Raw genomic sequence first — 27,975 nt, forward strand, 5'->3', positions numbered from 1 at the left:
TCATGTCCTCAGGACATCCCAAAGCACCAGGCAGCCAATTTGTGCACAGCAAGGTCCCACAGACCGCAGTGCGATAATGGCCAGATAATCTGAATTTGTGATGATGGTTGAGGGACAAGTATTGGCCAGGACACGGGGGATAACCTCCCTGCTCTTCTGTGAAATAGTGCCATGGGATCTTTTATGTTCACCTGAGAGAGCAGTCGGGGCCTTGGTTTAACATTTCAGGCAAAAGACAGGACTGCTGCGCTCCCTCAGTGCTGCACTGAAGTGTCAGTCTAGATTATGTGCTCAAATTCCGAGTGGGGTTGAACCCAGAAACTTCTGACTCAGCGGTAATAGAGCTACCCACTGAGCCATGACTGACACCTTAATATTGAGGGACACATGGGCACCATTATGTGAGAGTCTCCTTCCTGATAGTGGAATGCTGGGTGACACTTGAACAGAACAGAAACAGTAAATAGTTGTTATAGCCCATCAGATTTGTTATGGCCTTCTCCATTGTCTAATGCTGATACAGTTTTTTTTTATTCATTTCATGGGATGTGGGCATCGCTGGCAAAGCCAGCATTTATTGCCCATCCCTAATTGACCTTGAGAAGGTGGTGGTGAGCTGCCTTCTTGAACCGCTGCAGTCCATGTGGGGTAGGTACACCCACAGTGCTGTTAGGAAGGGAGTTCCAGGATTTTGACCCAGCGACAGTGAAGGAACGGCGATATAGTTCCAAGTCAGGATGGTGTGTATCTTGGAGGGGAACCTGCAGGTGATGGTGTTCCCATGCATTTGCTGCCCTTGTCCTTCTAGTTGGTAGAGGTCATGGGTTTGGAAGGTGCTGTCTAAGGAGCCTTGGTGCATTGCTGCAGTGCATCTTGTAGATGGTACATACTGCTGCCACTGTGCGTCGGTGGTGGAGTTTAATTTCCACCTGCCTTTTCAAAGCTTTTTAACATGGATAATGGATTTTTCAACCCGTTTGCCAGGCGATTTAAGCGTTGCCTGTATGTGATGCATCTTTTAATTAGTTCCTATTTAACCTACAGCTGAATGTCTTGTGCCAACAGGACCTCAGGTATTTTGCATCGGTGAAGACTGGACGAGGTCCCCTAAAGGAGGGTTGGAGGGATGACCCCTCACCCGTGATGTGTTCATATAAACAAGTGACAGTCAAGTTTGAAGTCTGGGGACTTCAGACAAGAGTAGAACAGTTTGTTCAGAAGGTGAGTGCTACTGATAGATGGTTGTGCTCACATAACTGATCACAGTTGTTACTTGGTACCTCTTGCTTCTATTTGAGTCTGATGTGTTTGACTTACCTCAGAATGTGTTGTCATTAATTATCTCATTGCTATTCTTAACATCTGCATGCCATCAGCATCTTATAAAGATAAAATGTGTAACTAAGTGCTAAACTATAGGCTACATCCATAGAATTAAGGCCCAATTTTAACCCTGCTCACCCAGCAGTAACGGGCAGGCGGGTGGCTAAAATGGTGGCTGGGCCCTTAATGCTGCATTCCAGAAACATTCACTTCCGCCTCCATTTTAACTGACCTACCGTAGGCCTCAGAGATATTTGAACATTGGATACCAATGATGCCAATGGGATCGCAAGGCCATTTTAACTGCCAATTGCGGCTGTGATGCCCAGAGGCCTGGTTCACCAGAGAAATCTGACAGGAGGCAGCATCATAGCCAGAAGAGGCCCATCTAAGTCTTTTGCAATGTTTATAGGTTTCCGCAGGGGTCAGGAGTAGCAGGAGTGCGAGGAAGCCTTGAGCCTTCCCCTCCCCCGCCTCAGGAACCCTCCCTTTGGCTGGGGGCCTCGGGGTTACCACCAGCAACCTCCCGCCCACTGGTCACGCAGTGAATCCCACCAGGTTCAGACAGAAATCCATTCGCAGTCGGTGAAATGAGGCCCTGGAGTTAAAACCTCCCGGGACTCATGCTATGGAGGGAGGGTGGAGGTGGGGCTTTGTGTGGGGGTCGGGTCGGTTGGCTGCTCCCCTGGGCCCCCGTCCTCCGCACTTACACCCCAGATTAAAATTGGTGCTTTATTTCCCACTGCCCCTCTGTTCTTTGTCAAATATTCGGTCAAGTCTGTAGGGTTAAATATGTACATAGGTCAGTCCAAAAATGACGAGTTCGTCAAAATGCTGTTGTAGGTGCAACTCTGTCCTCCGCACCCCTCCAAAATAAAACAGCAACTGTGAAAACGTCAGAGTAGTTAATTCAGGCAATCATATTAGTCCAGATGACTCTGGAAATGGTCAGTTTTTCTCCGCACAAGATGGGCTTCACTTGCTGGTTATATTTTTTTGTATTTAATCATTTCCACTGACCTTCCCCATCTGTTTGGAAAATGTGTAATCGGATTTTAAAGAACGCCTCAAGAATTTTCTGAAGTAAACTTTTACAAGCTGGAAAGGGAGGAAGGCTGATAAATATAAACGGCTTCTTCACGGTATGTGGTCGTTGTACAAGCAGCCTATTTATCATGTCATCTGAGATCCAGGACAGCCCACCTCCTCAAGTAGAACATCTGAAAAATTAAGTAGATAATCAAGTTGATTCATCGAGTGGCTGAGCCATACGGAGCAGGAGGATCCCGGGATTTATATCCCAGTCTTTGCTGAGTTAACTGATTCCAGCCCAGTAGTGGTAGGAGTGCCCCAATTGGCATTAGTACCACTCCCCCACTCTGTTTCAGGGAGTTCTCACTAATCCCTGCTGAAAACATGCATGGTCAAGGGAGCCATTTTAATCCGAATAATATAAAAGCAAAATATTGCAGATGCTGGAAATCTGAAATAAAAACAAGAAATGCTGGAAATACTCAGCAGGTCTGGCGGCATCTGTGGAGAGAGAAGCAGAGTTAACGTTTCAGGTCAGTGACCTTTCATCAGAACTGGCAAAAGTTAGAAATGTAAACTGGCCCTTTGGGAAACTGGTGCAACATTGGTTTTCCATTCTGTCCGATTTTACTCTCTGTTGATTGAACCCAATCCATGGGTTTCCCGCCCGGCAAGTTTGGTTAAAATGACTCATCTCCTCCCACCCCCCCCCCACCCCCCCAAGTGAGGCCAGGATCAAACTCAGTTATGATGGCCCTCATGGTTGGTTAGCCAGCTTCTGCCCACGTGAGTGACAGGGAACAGGGTGAGGTCGTGGACGGCAGCTAGCTGCTATGGTACGGTCCTGTGTGAAACAGAAAAAAACCTTCAGGAGAACAATCGCTGAACAAAAAAAGGGCAGGTTGGGTGCTCGAGTAATGGCAGTAAAATAAGGGATCGACTGAATGATGGCCGAGCATTTTACAAGGATTTCTTTTCACAGTAATGTGTGCAAGAAAGACGTGTGCAATCACAATGACCTCAGCCGAGAACATTTCTATTCAGTCGCAGTTGGTAATTAGAATGTTTCAAAGCCTATGAGGCTTGCTTCAATCGTTTTCTCCCTTCCCCTGTAACCCTCCCCCCCTCCCCCCCAACAGAAACACCACAGAACGTGCCCCATCCTTTGAGTGAGGGGAACAGATCAGTCCTCTGATCAGTCAGTGCTGCTCTGCAGCTTCGATATTCATTCAAGTAGCAATTCCATTAGTAACTTTTAAAGAAATATATACAGAGATGTGAGTCTCACCCCCTCCAACCCCCTACTCCCATGCTGATGTTCCAGCCAAGATGCCGAACATGCCCTGTGGGGAATCTGAGGTAATGTAATTGGGGAAGGCAAACAAGGCAAAGGAATAGACAATAGATGGTAGGATGCTGAGAAGTGTAGAGGAACAGAGGGAGCTAGGAGTGCATGCCCATAGAACCCTGAAGGTAGCAGGACAGGTAGATAAGGGGGTTGAGAAGGCATATGGCTTGCTTCCCTTTATTGGGTGAGGCATAGAGTATAAAAGCAGGGAGGTTATGCTAGAACTGTATAAAACATACAAATGCACTCTGGGTGGGGGACTTCAATGTCCATCACCAAGAGTGGCTCGGTAGCACCACAACTGACCGAGCTGGCCGAGTCCTAAAGGACATGGCTGCTAGACTGGGTCTGCGGCTGGTGCTGAGGGAACCAACACGAGGGAAAAACATACTTGACCTCGTCCTCACCAATTGGCCTGCCGCAGATGCTTCTGTCCATGACTGTATTGGTAGGAGTGACCATCGCACAGTCCTTGTGGAGACGAAGTCCCGCCTTCACATTGATGATACCGTCCATCGTGTTGTGTGGCACTACCACCGTGCTAAATGGGATAGATTTCGAATAGATCTAGCAATGCAAAACTGGGCATCCATGAGGCACTGTGGGCCATCAGTAGCAGCAGAATTGTACTCAACCACAATCTGTAACCTCACGGCCCGGCATATCCCCCACTCTACCATTACCATCAAGCTAGGAGACCAACCCTGGTTCAATGAAGAGTGCAGGAGGGCATGCCAGGAGCAGCACCAGGCATACCTCAAAATGAGGTGTCAACCTGGTGAAGCTACAACACAGGACTATCTGCGTGCCAAACTGCGTGAGCAGCATGCGATAGAGCTAAGTGATCCCATAACCCACGGATCAGATCGAAGCTCTGCAGTCCTGCCACATCCAGCCATGAATGGTGGTGGACAATTAAACAACTAACTGGAGGAGGTGGCTCCACAAATATCCCCATCCTCAATGATGGGGAGCCCAGCACATCAGTGCAAAAGATAAGGCTGATGTAATTGCAACAATCTTCAGCCAGAAGTGCTGAGTTGATGATCCATCTCGGCCTCCTCCTGAAGTCCCCAGCATCACAGATGCCAGACTTCAGCCAATTCAATTCACTCCACATGATATCAAGAAACGACTGAAGGCACTGGATACTGCAAAAGCTATGGGCCCTGACAATATTCCGGCAATAGTACTGAAGACCTGTGCTCCAAAACATGTTGCGCCCCTAGCCAAACTGTCCCAGTACAGCTACAACACTGGCATCTACCCTGCAATGTGGAAAATTACCCAGGTATGTCCTGTACACAAAAAGCAGGACAAGTCCAACCCGGCCAATTGCCGCCCCATCAGCCTACTCTCAATCAGCAGTAAAGTGATGGAAGGTGTCATCAACAGTGCCATCAAGCAGCACTTGCTTAGCAATAACCTGCTCAGTGACGCTCAGTTCGGGTTCCACCAGGGTCACTCAGCTCCTGACCTCATTACAGCCTTGGTTCAAACATGGACAAAAGAGCTGAACTCAAGAGGTGAGGTGAGTGACTGCCCTTGATATCAAGGCAGCATTTGACCGAGTATGGCATCAAGGAGCCCTAGCAATACTGAGGTCAATGGGAATCAGGGGGGAAACCCTCTGCTGACTGGAGTCATAGCTAGCGCAAAGGAAGATGGTTGTGGTTGTTGGAAGTCAATCATCTGAGCTCCAGGACATCACTGCAGGAGTTCCTCAGGGTCATGTCCTTGGCCCAACCATCTTCAGCTGCTTCATCAATGACCTTCCTTCAATCATAAGGTCAGAAGTGGGGATGTTCGCTGATGATTGCACAATGTTCAGCACCATTTATGACTCCTCAGATACTGAAGCAGTCCGTGTAGAAATGCAGCAAGACTTGGACAACATCCAGGCTTGGGCTGATAAGTGGCAAGTAACATTCGCGCCACACAAGTGCCAGGCAATGACCATCTCCAACAAGAGAGAATCTAACCATCTCCCCTTGACATTCAATGGCATTACCATTGCTGAATCCCTCACTATCAACATTCTAGGGGCTACCTTTGACCAGAAACTGAACTGGAGTAGCCATATAAATACCGTGGCTACAAGAGCAGGTCAGAGGCTAGGAATCCTGTAGCGAGCAACTCACCTCCTGACTCCCCAAAGCCTGTCCACCATCTACAAGGCACAAGTCAGAAGTGTGATGGAATACTCTCCACTTGCCTGGATGGGTGCAGCTCCAACAACACTCAAGAAGCTCGACACCATCCAGGACAAAGCAGCCCACTTGATTGGCACCCCATCTACAAACATTCACTCCCTCCACCACCGACGCACAGTGGCAGCAGTGTGTACCATCTACAAGATGCACTGCAACAATGCACCAAGACTCCTTAGACAGCACATCCAAACCCACGACCTCTACCACCTAGAAGGTCAAGGGCAGCAAATGCATGGGAACACCACCACCTGCAAGTTCCCCTCCAAGTCACACACCATCCTGACTTGGAACTATATCGCCGTTCCTTCACTGTTGCTGGGTCAAAATCCTGGAACTCCCTTCCTAACAGCACTGTAGTTGTAATTACCCCAAATGGACTGCAGCGGTTCAAGAAGGCAGCTCACCATCACCTTCATAAGGGCAATTAGGGATAGGCAATAAATGCCGGCCTAGCCAGCGACGCCCACATCCCTGAATGAATAAAAAAAAACATTTGTTAGACCTCAGCTGGAGTACTACATACAGTTCTGGTCAGTGCATTACAGGAAGGATGTGATCACACGAGTGAGGGTACAGAGTAGATAGGGAGAAACTGTTACCATTGGTGGAAGGATCCACAACCAGAGAACACTGATTTAAGGTGATTTGCAAAAGAAACAACAGCGATAAGAGGAAAATTGTTTTTACACAGCGAGTGGTTAGGATCTGGAATGCACTGCCAGAGAGTGTGGTGGAGGCAGATTCAATTGAGGCCTTCAAAAGGGAATTGGATAATTATCTGAAGGAAAGAAATTGCAGGTCTATGGAAAAAAGGCCAGGGAGTGGGACTAGGTGAGTTGCAGAGAGCGAGTACAGATACTACAGGCCGAATGGTCTCCTTCTTTGCTGTAACCATTCTACGTTACCAGGAATGGAAAGTTTTGGCTATGAGGAAAGATTGGATAGGCTGGGGTTGTTTTCTTTGGAGCACAGGTGGATATGGGGAGATTGAATTGAGAGGTGTAAAAAATAGTGAGGGATGTAGATAGAGTGGATAGGAAGGGCTAATTTCCATTGGCGGAGAGGTCAATCACCAGGGAGCATAGATATAAACTAATTGGTAGAAGGATAAAAGCAAAATACTGCGGATGCTGGAAATCTGAAACAAAAACAAGAAATGCTGGATTCACTCAGCAGGTCTGGCAGCATCTGTGGAAAGAGAAGCAGAGTTAACGTTTCGGGTCAGTGACCCTTCTTCGGAACTCACTTTCCGAAGAAGGGTCACTGACCCGAAACGTTAACTCTGCTTCTCTTTCCACAGATGCTGCCAGACCTGCTGAGTGAATCCAGCATTTCTTGTAATTGGTAGAAGGATTGGAGGGGAGTTGAGGGGAAACATTTTCACCCAGAAGATGGTGGGGGTCTGGAACTCACTGTTTGAAAGGGTGGTGGAGGCAGAAACCCTCATACCATTTAAAAAGTACAGGGATATACACTTGAAGTGTCTTAACCTACAAGGCTGTGAACCAAGAGCTAGAAAGTGGAATTAGGCTGGATAGCTCTTTTTTAGCCAGCACAGGACTGGAGAATTGCTAATGTTGTCCCCTTGTTTAAGAAGGGTAGCAGGGATAATCCAGGTAATTATAGACCGGTGAGCCTGACGTCAGTGGTAGGGAAGCTGCTGGGGAAGATACTGAGGGATAGGATCTATTCCCATTTGGAAGAAAATGGGCTTATCAGTGATAGGCAACATGGTTTTGTGCAGGGAAGGTCATGTCTTACCAACTTAATAGAATTCTTTGAGGAAGTGACAAAGTTGATTGATGAGGGAAGGGCTGTAGATGTCATATACATGGACTTCAGTAAGGCGTTTGATAAGGTTCCCCATGGTAGGCTGATGGATAAAGTGAAGTCGCATGGGGTCCAGGGTGTACTAGCTAGATGGATAAAGAACTGGCTGGGCAACAGGAGACAAAGAGTAGTAGTGGAAGGGAGTTTCTCAAAATGGAGACGTGTGACCAGTGGTGTTCCACAGGGATCCGTGCTGGGACCACTGTTGTTTGTGATATACATAAATGATTTGGAGGAAAGTATAGGTGGTCTGATTAGCAAGTTTGCAGACGACACTAAGATTGGTGGAGTAGCAGATAGTGAAGGGGACTGTCAGAGAATACAGCAGAATATAGATAGATTGGAGAGTTGGGCAGAAAAATGGCAGATGGAGTTCAATCAGGGCAAATGCGAGGTGATGCATTTTGGAAGATCCAATTCAAGAGTGAACTATACAATAAATGGAAAAGTCCTGGGGAAAATTGATGTACAGAGAGATTTGGGTGTTCAGGTCCATTGTTCCCTGAAGGTGGCAACGCAGGTCAATAGAGTGGCCAAGAAGGCATACAGCATGCTTTCCTTCATCGGACGGGTACTGAGTACAAGAGTTGGCAGGTCATGTTACAGTTGTATAAGACTTTGGTTCGGCCCCATTTGGAATACTGCGTGCAGTTCTGGTCGCCACATTACCAAAAGGATGTAGATGCTTTGGAGAGGGTGCAGAAGAGGTTCACCAGGAAGTTGCCTGGTATGGAGGGCGCTAGCTATGAAGAGAGGTTGAGTAGATTAGGATTATTTTCATTAGAAAGACGGAGGTTGAGGGGGGACCTGATTGAGGTGTACAAAATCATGAGAGGTATAGACAGGTTGGATCGCAAGAAGCTTTTTCCCAGAGTGGGGGATTCAGCTACTAGGGGTCACGAGTTCAAAGTGAGAGGGGAAAAGTTTAGGGGGGATATGCGTGGAAAGTTCTTTGCTTGTTCCAGGTCCCGTTTAACGGGTGGTGGTGGCACCTCTCCACCGCCTTTGTTCGGCGGAGAGGTTCATATGTTGCCTTTTTTTATTAAAATAAAACCACCCAGTTTGTATGTGGTGGGTGCCTGGAATGCATTGCCAGCGGAGGTGGTAGACGCGGGCATGATAGCGTCTTTTAAGATGTATCTAGACAGATACATGAATGGGCAGGAAGCAAAGAGATACAGACCCTTAGAAAATAGGCGACAGGTTTAGATAGAGGATCTGGATCGGCGCAGGCTTGGAGGGCCGAAGGGCCTGTTCCTGTGCTGTAATTTTCTTTGTTCTTTGTTCTTTGTTCACAGACACAATGGGCTGAAAGGCCTCCTTCTGTGCCAGAAATATACAATGGCTTGGATCTTGTTCTCATCCCGAAGGCAGGTTTCATGGCAGCGGGGGGTGGGCAGCGGGTGGGGGGTTGGGGTTGTGGGGGATGGGGCCGGAGAATCGGGACAGAATCGCCCACCACACATTCCTGGTTCCGATTCTCCCGGGGGCGGAATAGGCCGACAACAGCCTTCCTGTCCAGAGGCCAATTGAGGTCCTTAAGTGGCTCCTCCCGCCGCCGCTGGGATCTTACCAGTGGCAGGGTGCAGGGGGTGGCCTCCGCCACGTGGAGAGGATGCCTTGGAAAACAAGGTGCCCTCCCTGTAGGCTTGGGGAATGGTCCCTCCTACACGGGCAATTTGTGGCCCATGGTGAACCCCCACTAAGAGCAACTGTAACCCCAGGGACCCCCCCCCGCCTCCCTCTGGACTAAACGCACACCCACCTACACCACCTTGTTGGGGCCTTCCAGACTGGCCCCGGCGACCCTGCCTCACTTACCTCTTCCCCAGGGTTCCAGCACTGGGCCTGGGTCCGAGGCCTCTGCAGTACCAGCAGTTGCCACTGCTCGCGATACTGCTGAACTCTGATTGGCCGACAGCTCTTGGGGGCGGGATCTGCATCCCTATTAAGTATTTCAAGGGAAGGGGATCTCGCCTCCTTAAACTTTAGCAGCAAAAGACTGGAGGATTGCTCCGGTGAGAGGGGGGGATGTTGCTGAAAAAACGGAGAGGCAGGGTTGCTCCCACCTTTTCGGCCCAGCACCGGGAGCCCCGCCTCCTGCCCAAAATCCAACCAATGTTTCTGTGAATTGGTCACATGTCCCAACACTCTCTGGGTCTCTAATAACACTTTGTGAGTTTGGAATCAATACCTTGAACATCAAGCACATCTTCTTGGCCTCCTTCAGTGTAGCAGACATGAGTTAATGGACTGACTTTCCTCACTTTCACATAAATTGAGTTACTCTTCGGTAACAATAGACCAAAAATTGGGCATGCTGCAACCACAGTAACAGTGCTATTTTGAACTACTGTACCTCGTAAAGAGATTGATGGTTTGTAATATCAGTGCAATAATGACACTTTTATATAGCGTGATGGATGTAAATAGAATGACTGAATCTGAACAGAGATGCTTTATTTGGGTGAGGGAGCTTTGTGTGGATGTCCGAGACCTCAAAATGCACCCCCTGCAGGCAGATATAATACATTACACCACCGAACCACATTACCCAGTGATGGGTTTTGCTTTCGTAAATAGTGCTTGGGCTGAATGCTGTTATAAATAGGAAAGATACATTCACAACAATGGACTTTTGCCAAATTCAGAATCTGAGCTTGCTTTGGAAACTCTCTATTGGACCATTAAGGTCCTTTATGTTTTGCAATTAAGATAAACTGTTACAGATATTATCAAACTGTCTACATTGAGTCAATGTAATTGTGACACACTTGTCTTTATGTTGTAAGTTCATCAGTTCATTACTGTAAATGATTCTTGCAGTCAAGTGAGGCTTTTTTTTACACTTGAAGCTCAGGAAATGTAAATCCATTTTGCCCTTGGCTTACAGTTTGTCTCTTTTGAAAAATTAATTACTTTAGCTGGAAAAGATGACATTAGTTAAATTCGTTTAACTGTCGTTCTATTTAAAACATTCACACTGAGCGTTATGTCACTTTGTCGCAGGATAGAAATAGCTTTGTAATGCTATTAGCAAATGCCCTCTGCTAATTATTATAAAAATCCACCCTCTTTGGCCTCCTTGTCTGGTGAGACAATGGGGAAGCGCCTAGAGGTGGTCAGTGGTTTGTGGAGCAGCGCCTGGAGTGGCTATAAAGGCCAATTCTAGAGTGACAGACTCTTCCACAGGTGCTGCAGATAAAATTGTTTGTTGGGGCTGTTACACAGTTGGTTCTCCCCTTGCGCTTCTGTCTTTTTTCCTGCCAACTGCTAGTCTCTTCGACTCGCCACACTTTAGCCCCGCCTTTATAGCTGTCCGCCAGCTCTGACAATCACTGGCAACTGACTCCCACGACTTGTGAACAATGTCACAGGACTTCATGTCGCGTTTGCAGACGTCTTTAAAGTGGAGACGTGGACGGCCGGTGGGTCTGATACCAGTGACGAGCTCGCTGTACAATGTGTCCTTGGGGATCCTGCCATCTTCCATGCGGCTCACGTGGCCAAGCCATCTCAAGCGCCGCTGGCTCAGTAGGGTGTATATGCTGGGGATGTTGGCCGCCTCGAGGACTTCTGCGTTGAAGATACGGCATCAGGTGGCAGGACCATATCTCCAACCTATCTCCAAAAAATCCATAAGCAAAAGCAAAATACTGCAGATGCTGGAAATCTGAAATAAAAACAGAAAATGCTGGAAATACTGAGCAGGTCAGGCAGCATCTGTGGAGAGAGAAGCAGAGTTAACAGGCGGAATTTTATACTCTCCCCCATGATGAGTTTGGAGACAGGTAGAGCATCAAATGGGGTAAGACGATGGCAGGGGGTGGGGTGGGGGGGGTGGGGGGACCCGGCCACCAATCCACCTCCGCCGAAATTTAGTCCGGGGCGGGAAGGCCTCTGAACAGCCTTCCCTCCCCCCCCCACCCTGCTGTCAATTGAGACCCTTAACTGGGTAATTAACCCCTAACTAAGGTCCTTTTCCTGCTGCAGCCACAATTACCACTGCGGCGAATGGCCCTGTTGCCACAAGGAACGAGAAACCATGCAGCTGCTTCCTGGCAGTGGCGTGTTGGGTGGGGTGGGGTGGGGTCCCTTGATCAAAGGAACTTAATGTCTGAACGAGGGCCCTGGTATCAGGAAGTGGGGGCGGCCTGCTGAGGGCCAGCCCCCTGCCCTGGCTGCTGACCCCCACCCACTCCCCGCACCCCCCATGAGACCCCTCCTGCCCTGACCTACCTTAAGACTGGTTCCAGCGCTGTTCCTCGGAGTCTGGTCACCGCAGCTGCAGCAGCCACCGCCTCCGTGTTGGCACTGCCAAGTTAAGTGCCGATAGCCACTAAATTCGGCGAGCCTTCCGTACAAGAGGCGACGGGGGGGAACCGTGGCGCCGGTTTTCCCCTGACCTCCAGATTGCCGCTGCCAGCATAAAATTTCGCCCAATGTTTCAGGTCTGTGACCTTTCGTCAGAGCGGGAAAAGGCTGAAAGTTTTAATCAAGTCCAGAGGCAGCGAAAGGGGATGGTGAGGTGGGGGGTGGGGTGTGGGGGGCGGTGGGAAGAACAACATGGAAGGTCTCTGATAGAGTGGAAGGCAAGAGAGATTAAGTGTCAAAATGAATGACGGTGCAAGGCAAAAGGAGGTAATAATAGGACAATTAAGGAAACAAAAATGGGTCTAGAGGAGGTTTCTACCTCTTTGCACCATCATCCTTGTCACATAATGTCTCATAAAAACATAAGAAACAGGAGCAGGAGTAGGTCAATCGGGCCCTCGAGCCTGCTCCGCCATTCAATAAGATCATGGCTGATCTAACTGTGGTCTTAACGCCACCTTCCTGCCAGCTCCCCATACCCTTGATACCCTTATAGATCAAAAATTTATGAAGCATCTTTCCTGCCTTTCACTCTATCCAGTCCTTCACTTTGGTTTTCCCCCACACGCCTTTCCCTGCTTCTCTACTTGCTGCAAACCTGGTACATCTCTAACTTTTTCCAGTTCTGACAGAAGGTCACTGACCTGAAACGTTAACTCTGCTTCTCTCTCCACAGATGCTGCCAGACCTGCTGAGAATTTTCAGCATTTTCTGTTTTTATAAAAATCTAGAACTTGTTTCTAACCTGTATATTTTTTTCCTGATTTCTGCTCATCAGCTAGTCTAACCAGACTTATCCAGTAGTATGAACATACAAAAATGAAAGGCAGGAAAGGACCATCTGGTTATAACTCCCTCCCTCCTCATTGGATGAAGCTCAGGATCTGCATTCCTCTTTATTGTTCTGTATTGCATGCATCTCTCTGTATTGTATTGTTTTTAATGACTTTGTTCAAAAAGGGTAGCAGTCTGCCTTTTGCGTGAGTTAAGTTACAAATCATATGGGAGGTGCATCTACAAAGGAAAGAATTCAGAATTACAGCTGTGTTCTGCGGCCTTGTGTTCTGGGAATATAGTTCTTTACACTGTAATTATGTGAAATATTTCTGTGACTTCTGATGAGTCTTATGGTCTTGGTACTTCAGTAAATTCTAGTTAGGGGTTTGATACATTCTCAAGTTCCAGGAAACTGAGTGTAACAGACCATGAAGTTGGAATCTAGCTGAAGCTCTGTTGACAGATACAAATAACACCCTTCCCGCAGATAATGACATTCTCATTAATGCAGCAGAATTCATGGCCAGTTTGCACGGCACGGAATTATAAACTGAGGCGGCTACGATATTTTCTCCTTCCTTTACTTTGGATCATTGTCTAGGTTGAGGCAGCTTCCCACAAGGATATTTGTGCATGAGAGCTGGGAGCCAAGGATTAGACATACAGCACCCACTGACATTCATGTGCGTCACACAGGATCTGACAGCACAGCCTTTGGAAACTTACAGATTTCTTAAAGTTCAATATTTCATTGGCACCACTCAAATATTCGGAGGGAATTGTGTAGCCAAAGTGAAAGTGAAGAGAAACAACAAGTGGCCCAGTGAGACTGCCAGGTGCACATATTTGGTTCGTATCATTGACCTTTATATAGAAAACAACAACAACTTTCATTTATATAGTGCCTTTTACATGGTAAAACAGCCCAAGGTTTTTCACAAAAGTGTTATCAAATAAAATTTGAAACCGTGCCACACAAGGAGACATTAGGGCAGGCGACCAAAATCTTGGTCGGTAGATTTTAGGGAAAAACCATAACACTCTGTCTTGCTGTCCAGTGGATCAAGGAAAGCCATTTGATATTCATGTCAGAGCATCATTTTTCCTTTAATTGTCTCATGCTTAGTACAAGTTTCAGACTTTCAGCTCCCATCCGTGAGGGTGAAGATGAAGTCTGAGAGCCAAAGTCACTGACACTCAGTTTGCGTGGGTTTCACCTGGCATACTTTGCACCAATCAGGGGTGGGGAGAGAGACAACCAACTGTGTTACAAGTGAATTAAATCTCCCCACTTATCAATCACAACAACAGCAACTTGCATTTATATAGCACCTTTAACCTAGTGAAACATCCCAAGGAGCTTCACAGGAGCAATTATCAAACCAAATTTGACACCGAGCCACATAAGGAGATACCAGGACAGGTGACCAAAAGCTTGGTCAAAGTGGTGGGTTTTAAGGAGTGTCTTAAAGGAGGAGCAAGAGGCAGAGAGGTTTAGGGAGGGAATTCCAGTTCTTAGGGTCTAGGCAACTAAAGGCATGGCCACCAATGGTGGAGTGATTAAAATCAGGGATGCTCAAGGGGCCAGAATTAGAGCAGTGCAGAGATGTCGAATCACAAAACAGCATTGGTAATCAGTCAGGATGGTGTGTGACTTGGAGGGGAACTTGCAGGTAGTGATGTTTCCATGCACCTGCTACCCTTGTTTTTCTAGATGGTAGAGGTCGCGGGCTTAGAAGGAGCTGGCAAAGGAGCCTTGGTGAGTTGCTGTGGTGCATCTTGTACATGGTGCACATGGCAGTCACTGTGCACCAGTGGTGGATGGAGTGAATGTTTATGGCGGTGGATGGGGTGTTGGGCTCCTAAATTGTGAGATCTTGGTTGAATAAGATAACAGGATACCTGAGTAGTGAAATTAAAGGACAGGAAATTATTCCCCCTCAGTGATATATGTCGCTGTTATTTTTTACTGTCTGAAATTTGATCTCAACAAGGATTCACCTTCAATAGACTGAAATGAACCAGAAATAATTTGTATGTTGAAATCTGTGATTGTCAAACAGAATAAAGAGCATTGTTCAGATGAATAAAACTTTTGTCTACAATTGTTTATCAGCATTGCTGCAAAGGTTAAGCTATGAAGTAACTGCCAAAGTGAATTCAATCACCCTTTTTCCTCTTGTTTCAGGTCATCAGGGACATTTTATTAATAGGTCATCGGCAAGCCTTTGCCTGGGTTGATGAATGGTGTGGTGAGTCAAGCTAAACAATTGTAATTGTCTTTAACATATGTAAAGAAATGGTACCCCCTCAATATCTCTTACCCAGAGCTCTCTCGTATTCTATGTGTAAGTGGGAAAGGGAGAGGAAAGACATTGACTTCTTTGTCAGGTATATTAGAGCTTTAGCTCTCTCAATGACAATGGTTTAACATGTCCATTTTTCAATGAATCCCAACAGTAGCAATCTGATACTTTGAGGTAAAACTTGACTTTGTGTGTTAGTGTGTGAGCCCACAGCCCATTTTAGATCTCACTTGTCATTGCACAAAATCTAGATCTGCCCCTTCTCTCTGTAGCTGAGTGCTGGCCCTGCACTCAGACAGGTTCCTACTGCATGTGCTTCCATAACCCAAGTTTAATCCAATATTAACTCTCAAGAGGAATAACTCTTAGTAATGAATAGCATTCATGTTTGACCCACGGATATGTATGGTCTATTCTTGCTCCAGAGACTCACCTCCTAGATACCTCATTCAAGTAATGTTTGCAAGTCACATTATGCTCAGAAGGAAGAAACACTTGAATGACTCAAAGTCTTATTTTGACAGTCAAATTGAAACAAGAAGCGGAACATTCTGCAAATTCTGCAAATTCAATTTAGTAAATCCTTCAGGCCATTTCACTGTGGAATCGAGCACCAGTCTGAATAGGATAGTATCTTTGCTGACAGCTCTACCAAATTTTATTGCAATGGGCCAACTTTTGAAGTATTTGTAAATGAGTTTGTGTGTGTTCCTCCTACTTTTAATTGGGACACTTTGACATCATGATGGAACACAATGGAAAGCAGAATAATGGTTTCCTGAGTGTTCAGCCTGGCTTTGCAAGCATTAAGGTGCCAGAAATCCTGGTTAGCTACTATAATCTGCAATAGCCATATGATACTTCACTGGTAAGGGTCAATTCAGAACTTGGAAAGAAACAAAGGGCTGAAATTTTGTTCTGGGGTCAGGACTGATGTTGGTTGCTTTTTCAGATCCTGACCCCACGTCACATTGGCATCTGATGCCTGAAACGATTTTTAACAAGCAGGCCAATTAGTGGCCAGGGTGCGTGCTCACCATCCAATTAAGGACGGCAGTTGGGCTCCAAGGTGGCTCTCCAGCACTGAGAGATCGGCAGCCCTGCCCTCAGAGGTGGGCACTGCTCATATAGGTAGGGGAGAGAGAGAGAGAGAGCGCTGGAGCCAATCTCTGAAGAGCTTTTATAAATTTTTTAATTCAAACAGGCGCCAGCTTCCAGGCCGTCATTGTGGAGGGGCAAACCCTGCACTGGACGGCAAGCGGCCACAGCTGTGGCCCTATGACTATGGGGGGTGTTGGGGTAAGAGGTTCCCTAACTGAATGGAGTGCTGCATTTCCCCAACCACCCTTCGTCCCCGCCGCCCTGGTCTGCTGCCAGGAGACTGCCTCCATCCCTTGGCCGTGTTTTGGCCTCGGTTGAGGGCCTGCATGCCTAATCGGCTACCCCCCATTTGTGGGTCGGTAGCTCTCACCTTCCCTCCGCCGATCCTCCCGGAATGAAAATGACGCGGAGGCGGGGCCATGGCAGGAGACTAGCATGCCAACCGGTGGCAGAAAATTATAGGCCCATCCGCCTCTGATCCCGGCTCCATGGCCGCTTAAAAATTCGGCCCAAAGAGTTTGAGGTTCTGACCAAAGCTCATCGACTTGAAATGTAACTCTGTTTTGCTTTCCACCGCTGCTGCCTGATCAGATGAGTATTTCCAGGATTTTTCTATTTCCATTAAAGAGTTTGAGGTGACTAGGCCCAGAGATGCAGACACAAAAACATCTCAAGTATAGGTTACCAGGACAACCAATTCAGAAAATAAACTGCTTTAAGGAATTCTGACTAGAAATGCTGCAGGTGAAATTGGGATTTCAGCATAGAAACATAGAAAATAGGAGCAGGAATAGGCCATTCGGCCCTTCGAGCCTGCTCCACCATTCATTATGATCATGGCTGATCATCCAACTCAGTAGCCTGTTCCCGCTTTCGCCCCATACCCTTTGATCCCTTTAAACGCAAGAGCTATATCTAACTCCTTCTTCAAAACATACAATGTTTTGGCCTCAACTGCTTTCTGTGGTAGCGAATTCCACAGGCTTACCACTCACTGGGTGAAGAAATTTCTCCTTATCTCAGTCCTGAATGGTTTACCCCGTATCCTTAGACTATGACCCCTGGTTCTGGACTCCCCCACCATCGCGAACATCCTTCCTGCATCTACCCTGTCAAGTCCTGTTAGAATTTTGTAGATTTCAGCTCCCCCCTCACTCTTCTGAACTCCAGCGAATATAATCCTAGCCGACTCAATCTCTCCTCATACGTCAGTCCCGCCTTCCCAGGAATCAGTCTGATAAACCTTCGCTGCACTCCCTCGAGAGCAAGAACATTCTTCCTCAGATAAGGAGACCAAAACTGCACACAATATTCCAGGTGTGGCCTCACCAAGGCCCTGTATAATTGCAGCAAGACATCCCTGCTGCTGGACTCGAATCCTCTCGCTATGGAGGCCAACATATCATTTGCCTTTTTTACCGTCTGTTGGACTTGCATGCTTACCTTCAGTGACTGGTGTACGAAAATACCCAGGTCTCGTTGCATATTCCCCTCTCTCAGGTTATAGCCGTTCGGATAATAATCTGCCTTCATGTTTTTGCTACCAAAATGGATAACTTCACATTTATCCACAATATACTGCATCTGCCATGCATTTGCCCACTCACTCAACTTGTCCAAATCACCCTGAAGCCTCTCTGCATCCTCCTCACAACTCATCCTCCCACCCAGTTTTGTGTCATCTGCAAATTTGGAGAGATTACATTTAGTTCCCTCATCTAAATCATTAATATATATTGTGAATAGCTTAGGTCCTAGCACTGATCCCTACGGTACCCCACTAGTCACTGCCTGCCATTCAGAAAAAGACCCATTTATCCCTACTCTTTGTTTCCTGTCTGCCAACCAATTTTCTATCCATCGCAATACACTACCCCCAATCTCATGCGCTTTAATTTTACATGCTTATCTCTTATGTGGGACTTTGTCGAAAGCCTTTACTCTCGAAAGAATTTTCCCCACTGCCAACGTCAGGCTGACTGGTCTATAATTCCCTGCTTTCTCTCTATCTCCCTTTTTAAATAGTGGGGTTACATTAGCTACCTTCCAATCTGTAGGAACTGTTCCAGAGTCTATAGAATCTTGGAAGATGACCACCAATGCATCCACTATTTCCAGGGCCACTTCCTTAAGTACTGTGGGATGTAGATTATCAGGCCCTGGGGATTTATCGGCCTTCAATCCCATCAATGTCCCCAACACCATTTCTCTACTCGTTCTGATTTCCTTCAGTTCCTCGCTCTCACTAAACCCTGTGTTCCCCAACATTTCTGGTATGATATTTGTGTCCTGCTTTGTGAAGACAGAACCAAAGTATGCATTTAGTTGGTCAGCTATTTCTTTATTCCCCATAATAAATTCCCCTGTTTCTGACTGTAAGGGACCTACATTTGTCTTCACCAATCTTTTTCTTTTCACATACCTATAGAAACTTTTACAGTCCGTTTTTATGTTCCCCGCAAGCTTGCTCTCGTACTCCATTTTCCCCTTCAATCCATTGGTCCTCCTTTGCTGAATTCTAAACTGCTCCCAATCCTCAGGTCTGTTGTTTTTTTCTGGCGAATTGATATGCCTCTTCCTTGGGTCTAATGCTATCTCTAATTTCCCTTGTAAGCCATGGTTTGGCTACCTTTCCCATTTTGCTTTTGCGCCAGACAGGGATAAACAATTGTTGCAGTTCATCCATGCGCTCTTTGAATGTTTGCCTTGCCTTTTACAGTTTAGAGCTAACCTGCAGTTTTTGGGCTATTTGATATTTCTGCTGGCCAACCTGGCCCCTGTCAAAGGAATAAAAAGGTGGATTAGCAGCATTCATTAAACTGTAAAATACATGAGAACCAGCAAGAGCCTTTAACCATTGTGACATTTCATTGTGTTGTAGATGATACATTCTTGCTGTGTATATATAGTGTGTGTTGCCTCTACTTGGATGGGTGTGAACTGGTGATGCCCTTGAAAAATAAGTGTGTGGAGAGCAAACATGTGCCCTATAGGAAGCTTCAGTTGTATGTAATGGCACCTATATTACAAAGCTTATCAACAACAACTTGCATTTTTATGGTGCCCTTAATATAGTAAAACATTCCAAGATGCTTCACAGGAGCAATTTTTCAACAAAATGTGACACGCAGCCACATAAGGAGATATAAGGACAGATAACCAAAAGTTTGTTCAAAGAGGTAGGTTTTGAGGAGGGTTTTAATGGAGGAGACAGAGGTAATAACATAAGAAATAGGAGCAGGTGTTTGCTGTCGGCCCCTTGAGCTTGCTCCGCCATTCAATAGATCATGGTTGAACTTTTATGTCAGCTCCACTTTCCTGCCCTATCTCCATATCCTTTGATCGATTGACCTCTGTCTTGAATCTACTCAACAACTGAGCATCCACAGCCCTCTGGAAGAGGTAATTCCAAAGATCCACAACCATCTGAGTGAAGAAATTTCTTCTCATCTCAGTCCTAAATGCCCAGCCCCTTATCCTGAGACTGAGACTGTGACCCCTAATTCTAGACTCTCCAGCCAGAAGATACAGCCTCTCAGCGTCTACTCTGTCAAGCCCTCTCAGAATTTTATACATTTGAATGAGATTATCTCTCATTCTTTTACAGTCCAGAGAATATAGGCCCATTCTACTCAATCTCTCCACATAGGCCAACCTTCTGATCCCAGGAGGCAGAGAGGCTTAGGGGGGGATTTACTGAGCTTGGAGCCTAGGCAGCTGAAGGCTCAGCCGCCAGTGGTAGAGCAATGAAAATTGGGGTTCGAGCAAAAGACCAGAATAATCAGCTCGCCCACCAAGTTCAGGAGCACTGGGACGTCAACCTTCGGCAGTAACCTCCAGCTGAGTAGTACCTGGGCAAATGAGGAAGGGGACCAGTAAAGGCAGCCCCTTCTGCCTTTTATTCCTTGACCTTCCTGGAGACAAATAGATAGATTGGATGTGAAAGCAAGATCCTGTAACATAAATAATGAATTGAACAGGGATAGAAATCACTGATGCTCGCAAATGTAAAGATCATGTGAGGATAAAGCCTCAAGCCTAGTCGGTGAGATTTTCTGATGATTACAGTGGTTATAAGCTGCTTCAGCCCTGCATGTTGCCCTTGCCTATCAACAGTGAAAGTGCCTTCATTTCCCCAAAGAATATAAATAATGCTGTGTCATGTAGCAATCTAGCGTCAGGATTGATCGTCCTCAGACTACTGTGATCAAAGGGATTTTATTAACCCCGATTAGTCTGGGCCATTTCCTCGGTGTATCTTCCACTGCCTGAACTGATAGCTGTTGATTATTTGCTGTTATGGAGCCCCTCAGCAGCATCTTCAAAAGAATGCTGTCACCCTCTTTGGATGTTCTACACAAGCTAATGCCCCCTTTAAGTTGCCGAATGACTTCCTCTTGCAGTCTCCCTGACAGGGTTGCCATCTATGGTTGCATGTGTTCCTGCAGGTTACATCATGTGAAGTCCCGCCTCCATCAACCAACCCCCCCCCCCCCCGCCCCCCATCCATTCCCCATCCAGTCAAACAGCTTCTTTCCCCATTGGCAATATTTTGGATTAAAGGTTTCAAAGGAAATGAAAACAAAAGACATCATTTTTTGAATGCTGTTGTGATTTTCCTCCAGAGTTGCTCACAGTGGTGCCCAGCCGATTAATTAATTAATTTCTGGAGACTCTAGGACAAGCCTGGAGGGTTGGCCAGCCGACCATCAGAGTTCTCAGTGCTCTGTAATCTTCCCTATGTGACAGTGCCTGGAGCACTAGCAACACAGTCACATGTGTACGAGTTTGCACATTCACAATTGTTAAAAACTTCTTATTCCTGTTTGCCTGCTCTTCCCTGTTGGCTGTGGAAAGGCTCCTTGCGGCCGTTGGTTTGAAAACACCCATGGCCGGCCTTCATGGGTAGCCTGGACACTTGGGCCGCTTGTAGTCATGGAAACAGAGAAGTGCGTAGCAGCTCTCATCACCAGAAATGCCTATTTGTATTTGTTGGTGGCCATGTGTATCTCCAGTCACATGGAGTGTAAAACAATATGTAATATGGTACTTTGTTTTATATATTTGCTCACAGGATATGGGTATACACTGACAAGGCAGAATTTTTTTGCCTGGAGAAGGTGACAGTGGGCCATCTTTTTTTAAATTTGTTTTTGGAATGTGAGCATCACTGGCAAGGCTAACATTTATTGCCCATCCCTAATTTCCCTAGCCAACTTAAACCACTGTAGTCCTTGTGGTGTAGGGACAATCACAGTGCCCTTTTTTCCTGTAGCAGTTTGATATAACTGAGTGGCTTGCTAGCCAGTTAAGAATCAACTACATTGCTATGAGTCCGGAGTCACATGTAGGCCAGATCAGGTAAGGAGGGCAGATTTCCTCCCCTGAAGGACATTAATGAACCAGATGGTAGTTTCATGATCTTTATTAATGAGACTAGTTTTTTTAATTCCAGATTATTTAAATTGCTCCAGCTGCTGTGGAGGGATTTGAGCTCACGTTATCAGAGTATTAGTCCAGACCTCTGGATTACTGGTCCAGTAACTTTTCCACTATGCTACTGTACCACAATCTTCTTGATTGTAGCAATTGTTTGTACAAGAATGTGGCTTACTAGGCCTTTTACAGGGCATTAAGAGTTAACCATTTTGTGGACCAGAGCCACATGTGGATCAGACCAGGTAAGGTTGGCAGATTTTCCTCCCTGGAAGTCATTAGTGAATCAATTGGGTTTTTACTACAGCCCAGCAGCCGTCATTGCCACTTTTACCTAATGCTGTCCCACAAAATACCAGGTTTATTGAATTTAATTTCGTAACTGTAGTCCAGTACTATAACCATGACCCTACAGTCCACCTTGCTTCCAGGTGCAATAGCACCATTTCATCTCATTTTGTGTAGCTGCCAACAACAAAGGCACTAAAACACAAGCAAGCCACAATTCTGTAGTGCTCCTCGAGTACTTGGAAAGGAGGATTTTACAGGGTGGTGTACAATGATTGGGTACTGAGCAGCAGGGAGCAGGAGAAGAGTTGCGAGGCATGAATGAACAAAGAGAAAAACTTGAGGAGGTTTTTTGAAAGCAGGGTGAAACACAGCCATCTTCTGTTTTCGACGATTTGCCAAATCCTGTTTTGCTTAACTGTGTTTCCTGGAGGTAAAAATTGATCAGAGGCAAACATCTGCTTCTGCAACAATGCTTGTATTGCCTAATTATTCTAATAGGCACCTTTACACCTGGAACCCAACAATTAATGGTCTTCTGAGGCTGTTGTTACTGGATGCATTTAACCAGGTTTACATTAGTTTTACTGAAGGCTGCGTTTGCTGACAACGCAACCACTAGGTGACGCAGTACTTGCACATGTGCAAATGCAGACTCTTCAACTGGAATGTCTGTGTCTGCAACGTTCAGGCAGCTGCCAGGATTAAAGATGGCGCTGCTCAATTTATCACAGGAAATGCTTATGGCTAGATCGTTCTAGCAAGCTAACCTTACATTAAGTTGGATGGAAGCCCAGTAATATGCTATTATTATCCTCAGATCCATTTAATATTCCAGTTATCCTATTAAATACAAAAGGAATTTTATGATTGAATTTCCATTGAAAGATAGTGAATTGTCACTCCAATCGAAAATCAGGCAGAGTATAAAATGTGCTGCCAATTCGTTATTGTGATTCGTTTATATGACTGACAAGGATTGAATTCACCCGAATGCACCTACTAGCTCCCGCCCCACTGGCCACTCTCGCCCCTCGGCAACTCGCTTTCTCCCCCTCCTCCCTACCGGTCGCTTCAGCACCACCCCACCTCCCCCCCACCGCGCCTGCTCAGCCACAATCTCCAGACCTCGCTGCTCCCCCCCACTCCCCTGACGGATTGTTCCCCACTCCTCGCTTCGTGCCACCCTGCCGCTCCCCCACCCACTCCCCGCACCCCCCCCACCCCCACAGCCACTAGCTCTGGGCCGCGCTGCTTCCCTCCTCTCGGCCACCCACTCCCACGTTTGATCATTCTCCACGCGCCACCCAAAGAAGCAAGTTGGGCCGCAAGGGGCGACGTAGGATCGAGGAACAATTGGCCGGGGAGTGGGAGGAAGCAGCGAGGTCTTGAGCGAGCAGCTGAGGGGAGGAATCGTCGCTGCCTGGAGCGAGTTGCCGAGGGGGGAAGAGCCCCAGCCTCAAAGTCTCCCATTCAGCCACTTCCTCCAGCCGAATGGGCGGTGGGGGTGGGGGGGGGGCGGTGTAGCTGGATACCTGATGATGCTTTATCGCGCAGGCACAAAGATGGATCAGGCGCAGATATGTGATGACGTTGACGCTGTGTGATGATGTCATCCTGGACACGCACCACTTAGTCCTGGCACGATGTAGCTGCACATGTGCGCCGCTTTGTGCACTCTAATGACATCAGTGGGCTGCTGCGTTGTCAGGAATCACCTTGTTTACTTAAACATCTTTGTAATGTAATGAATTGTGTGCTCATTATGAGGTATACTGCAAACTAGGGGATATATTTGCAACAGATCTGGAAAAAACTACTGTACTTAGCTGCTTTCAAATTCAGATGTTCTTGTTGTTGGTCTGAGATCTGATACTCCAGCTGAACAAGGGTTTCCTTTGTAATGGTGTAGTATTCCTAATCGTGTGCATGTGTATCTAATATCTCACTTAGAGTAGTAAATAGGAACCAGGTTAAGTGACATGGCCTCTGTTTGTCTCCTTAAACATTGCAAAGGTAAATTATTGAATGTAATACTTAACTTTTGCTAAGCTTTGAACGTTCTGGGGGAAAAAAATGGTACTCACTTTGCTCTCCTGCCACAATGAACTGTGGTAGGATTGACAGAAGTTGAAAGCCACCAAAAGCCATAGCCGTTGTAAGCTGCCTTTGCGGTCAACCTTAGCTCACTGATAGCGTTCTTACCTCTGAGTCAGAAGGTCATGGGTTCAAGTTCCACATCTGAGATGTGAGCACATAATCTAGGCTGACACTTCAATGTGGTAATGTGGGAGTGCTGCACTGTCAGATGTGCCATCAACCACAATCTGTAACCTCATGGCCCGGCATATCCTCCCTCTACCATTACCATCAAGCCACGAGACCAACTTTGGTTCAACGAAGAGTGCGGGAAGGCATGCCAGGAGCAGCACCAGGCATACCTCAAAAAAACGTGTCAACCTGGTGAAGCTACAACACAGGACTATCTGCGTGCCAAACTGCATAAGCAGCATGCGATAGACAGAGCTAAGCGATCCCATAACCAACGGGTCAGATCTAAGCTCTACAGTCCTGCCACATCCAGCCGCGAATGGTGGTGGACAATTAAACAACTAACTGGAGGAGGTGACTCCACAAATATCCCCATCCTCAATGATGGGGGAGCCCTGCACATCAGTGCGAAAGATAAGGCTGAAGCATTTGCAACAATCTTCAGCCAGAAGTGCCAAGTTGATGATCCATCTTGGCCTCCTCCTGAAGTCCCCAGCATCACAGATGCCAGACTTCAGCCAATTCGATTCTCTCCACGTGATATCAAGAAATGACTGAAGGCACTGGATACTGCAAAGGCTACGGGCCCTGACAATATTCCGGCAATAGTACTGAAGACCTGTGCTCCAGAACTTGTCACGCCCCTGGCCAAGCTGTTCCAGTACAGCTACAACACTGGCATCTACCCTGCAATGTGGAAAATTGCCCAGGTATGTCCTGTACACATAAAGCAGGACAAGTCCAACCCAGCCAATTACCGCCCCATCAGCCTACTCTCAATCATCAGTAAAGTGATGGAAGGTGTCATCAACAGTGCCATCAAGCGGCACTTGCTTAGCAATAACCTGCTCAGTGACTCTCAGCTTGGGTTCTGCCAGGGCCACTCAGCTCCTGACCTCATTACAGCCTTGGTTCAAACATGGACAAAAGAGCTGAACTCAAGAGGTGAGGTGAGAGTGACTGCCCTTGACATCAAGGCAGCATTTGACCGAGTATGGCATCAAGGAGCCCTAGCAAAATTGAGGTCAATGGGAATCAGGGGGAAAACCCTCTGTTGGCTGGAGTCATACCTAGCGCAAAGGAAGATGGTTGTGGTTGTTGGAGGTCAATCATCTGAGCTCCAGGACATCTATATTATGTTAATCTATGTTAATATCTATATTTGTACTTAATTAAGGGGTAATTGAGTAAAAGAAATGGCAGCCAGGGGAGTGCAGTGCTCCTCCTGCAGTATGTTCGAGGTGAGGGGAACCTCCGGTGACCCTGCCGACTTCACCTGCTGGAAGTGCATCCGTCTCCAGCTCCTATCAGACCGTGTTAGGGAACTGGAGCTGGAGCTGGATGAACTGAGGATCATTCGGGAAGCTGAGGGGGTGATAGATAGAAGCTACAGGGATGTCGTTACTCCACAAAACAAAGGCAGCTGGGTAACAGTTAGAGGTGGGAAGAGGTCAGTGCAGGGATCTCCTGTGGTCGTTCCCCTCAGCAACAAGTATACAGTTTTAGATACTGTTGGGGGGGACGGCCTATCGGGGGCAGGCTGCAGTGAACGGGCCTCTGGCACGGGGTCCTGCACTGTGGCTCAGAAGGGAAGGAGGGAGAATGGGAGAGCACTAGTCATCGGGGACTCGATGGTGAGGAGTACCGACAGGCGGTTCTGTGGGCGCAAGCGAGACGCACGGATGGTTTGTTGCCTACCTGGTGCCAGGGTCCGTGATGTTTGTGATCGCGTCTTCAGGATCCTTAAAGGGGAGGGGGAGCAGCCAGAGGTCGTGGTGCACATTGGCACCAACGACGTAGGAAGGAAGGGTGGCACAGATGTTAGAAGTGAGTTTAGGGAGTTAGGCTGGAAGCTGAAAGCTCGGACGGACAGAGTTGTTATCTCTGGTTTGTTGCCGGCGCCACGTGATAGTGAGGCTAGGAATAGGGAGAGAGCACAGCTGAACACGTGGCTGCAGGAATGGTGTAGAAGAGAGGGCTTCCAGTTCTTGGATAATTGGACTGCATTCTGGGGAAGATGGGACCTGTTCAAACAGGACGGGCTGCATCTGAACCAGAGGGGCACCAATATCCTGGGAGGGAGGTTTGCTAGTACTGTTCGGGAGGGTTTAAACTAGTTTGGGAGGGGGATGGGAACCGGACTTGTAGTCCAGGGACCAGTGGGTCCACTCAGAAAGACAAAGAGTGTAGTGAGGTATTGGGGAAGGTAGCACTGTCGCAGAGGACAGATGGGCACGGAGAAGGGTTAAAGTGCGTATACTTCAACGCAAGAAGCATCAGGAATAAGGTGAGTGAATTGAAGGCGTGGATGGGCACTTGGGACTACGATGTTGTGGCCATCACTGAAACGTGGATAGGTGAGGGGGAGGAATGGTTCTTGGAGGTACCTGGTTATAGATGTTTTCATAAGATTAGGAATGGTGGTAAAAGAGGTGGGGGGGTGGCATTGTTAGTTAGAAATAGTGTAACAACTGCTGAAAGAATTTTCGAGGAGGATCTGCCGACTGAGGCACTGTGGGTTGAGGTCAGGAACAGGAAAGGAGCAGTCACCTTGATGGGAGTTTTCTATCGGCCCCCCAATAGCAGCAGGGAGGTGGAAGAGCAGATTGGGAAACAGATTTTGGAAAGGAGCAGAAGTCACAGGGTAGTAATTATGGGGGATTTCAACTTCCCAAATATTGATTGGCAACTCTTTAGATCGAATAGTTTGGATGGGGTAGTGTTTGTGCAGTATGTCCAGGAAGCTTTTCTGACTCAGTATGTAGACTGCCCGACCAGAGGGGAGGCAATATTGGATTTGGTACTAGGTAATGAACCAGGGCAAGTGATAGAGCTGTTGGTGGGCGAGCACTTTGGAGATAGTGATCACAATTCTGTAGCATTCACTGTGGTAATGGAGAGGGATAGGTATGTGCAACAGGGCAAGGTTTACAATTGGGGGAAGGGTAGATATGATGCTGTCAGGCAGGAACTGAGGAGCATAAGTTGGGAGCATATGCTGGCAGGGAAGGGCACGGTCGAAATGTGGAACTTTTTCAAGGAGCAGATAGTAGGGGCCATTGATAAGCATGTCCCTGTCAGACAGGGAAGGGATGGTCATGTGAGGGAACCGTGGTTGACAAGAGAGGTTGAGAGTCTTGTTAGGAAGAAGAAGGATGCGTATATAAGGTTGAGGAAAAAGGGCACAGGCATAGCTCTGGAGGGATACAAGATGGCCAGGAAGGATCTGAAGAAAGGGATTAGGAGAGCTAAGAGAGGGCATGAAAAATGCTTGGCGGGTAGGATAAAAGAAAACCCCAAGGCCTTTTACGCGTATGTCAGAAATATGAGGATGACTAGGGGGACCGTAGGTCCGGTCAAGGACAATAGCGGGAGACTGTGTGTTGAGCCGGAAGAGATAAGTGAGGTTTTGAATGAGTACTTCTCTTCGGTATTTACGAATGAGAAGGGGTGTATTACTGAAGAGGACGGTGTGAAACAGACTGGTAAGCTCGAGGAAGTGCTCGTTAGGAGGGAAGATGTGTTGGGGTTTTTGAATAACTTGAAGATAGACAAGTCTCCCGGGCCTGATGGGGTATATCCAAGGATGTTATGGGAAGCAAGTGATGAAATTGCAGAGCCGCTGGCAATGATCTTTTCATCTTCTCTGTTGACGGGGGTGGTACCAGGTGATTGG

General features: G+C 47.1%; 1 protein-coding gene across 1 annotated transcript in view; it reads left to right on the forward strand.

The window, feature by feature from the left end:
* LOC137383479 (cytoplasmic phosphatidylinositol transfer protein 1-like) overlaps nucleotides 1-27,975 on the forward strand; it is a 273,622-nt gene that overhangs the window by 193,361 nt on the left and 52,286 nt on the right. Inside the window, exons 8-9 of the mRNA XM_068056450.1 lie at nucleotides 1,066-1,221; nucleotides 15,086-15,149. Coding sequence (XP_067912551.1) covers nucleotides 1,066-1,221; nucleotides 15,086-15,149 — 220 coding nt within the window. The remainder of the gene's footprint in view (nucleotides 1-1,065; nucleotides 1,222-15,085; nucleotides 15,150-27,975) is intronic.

Source organism: Heterodontus francisci, chromosome 24 (assembly GCF_036365525.1).
Source record: "Heterodontus francisci isolate sHetFra1 chromosome 24, sHetFra1.hap1, whole genome shotgun sequence".
In the NCBI taxonomy this organism is placed as follows: Eukaryota; Metazoa; Chordata; class Chondrichthyes; order Heterodontiformes; family Heterodontidae; genus Heterodontus; species Heterodontus francisci.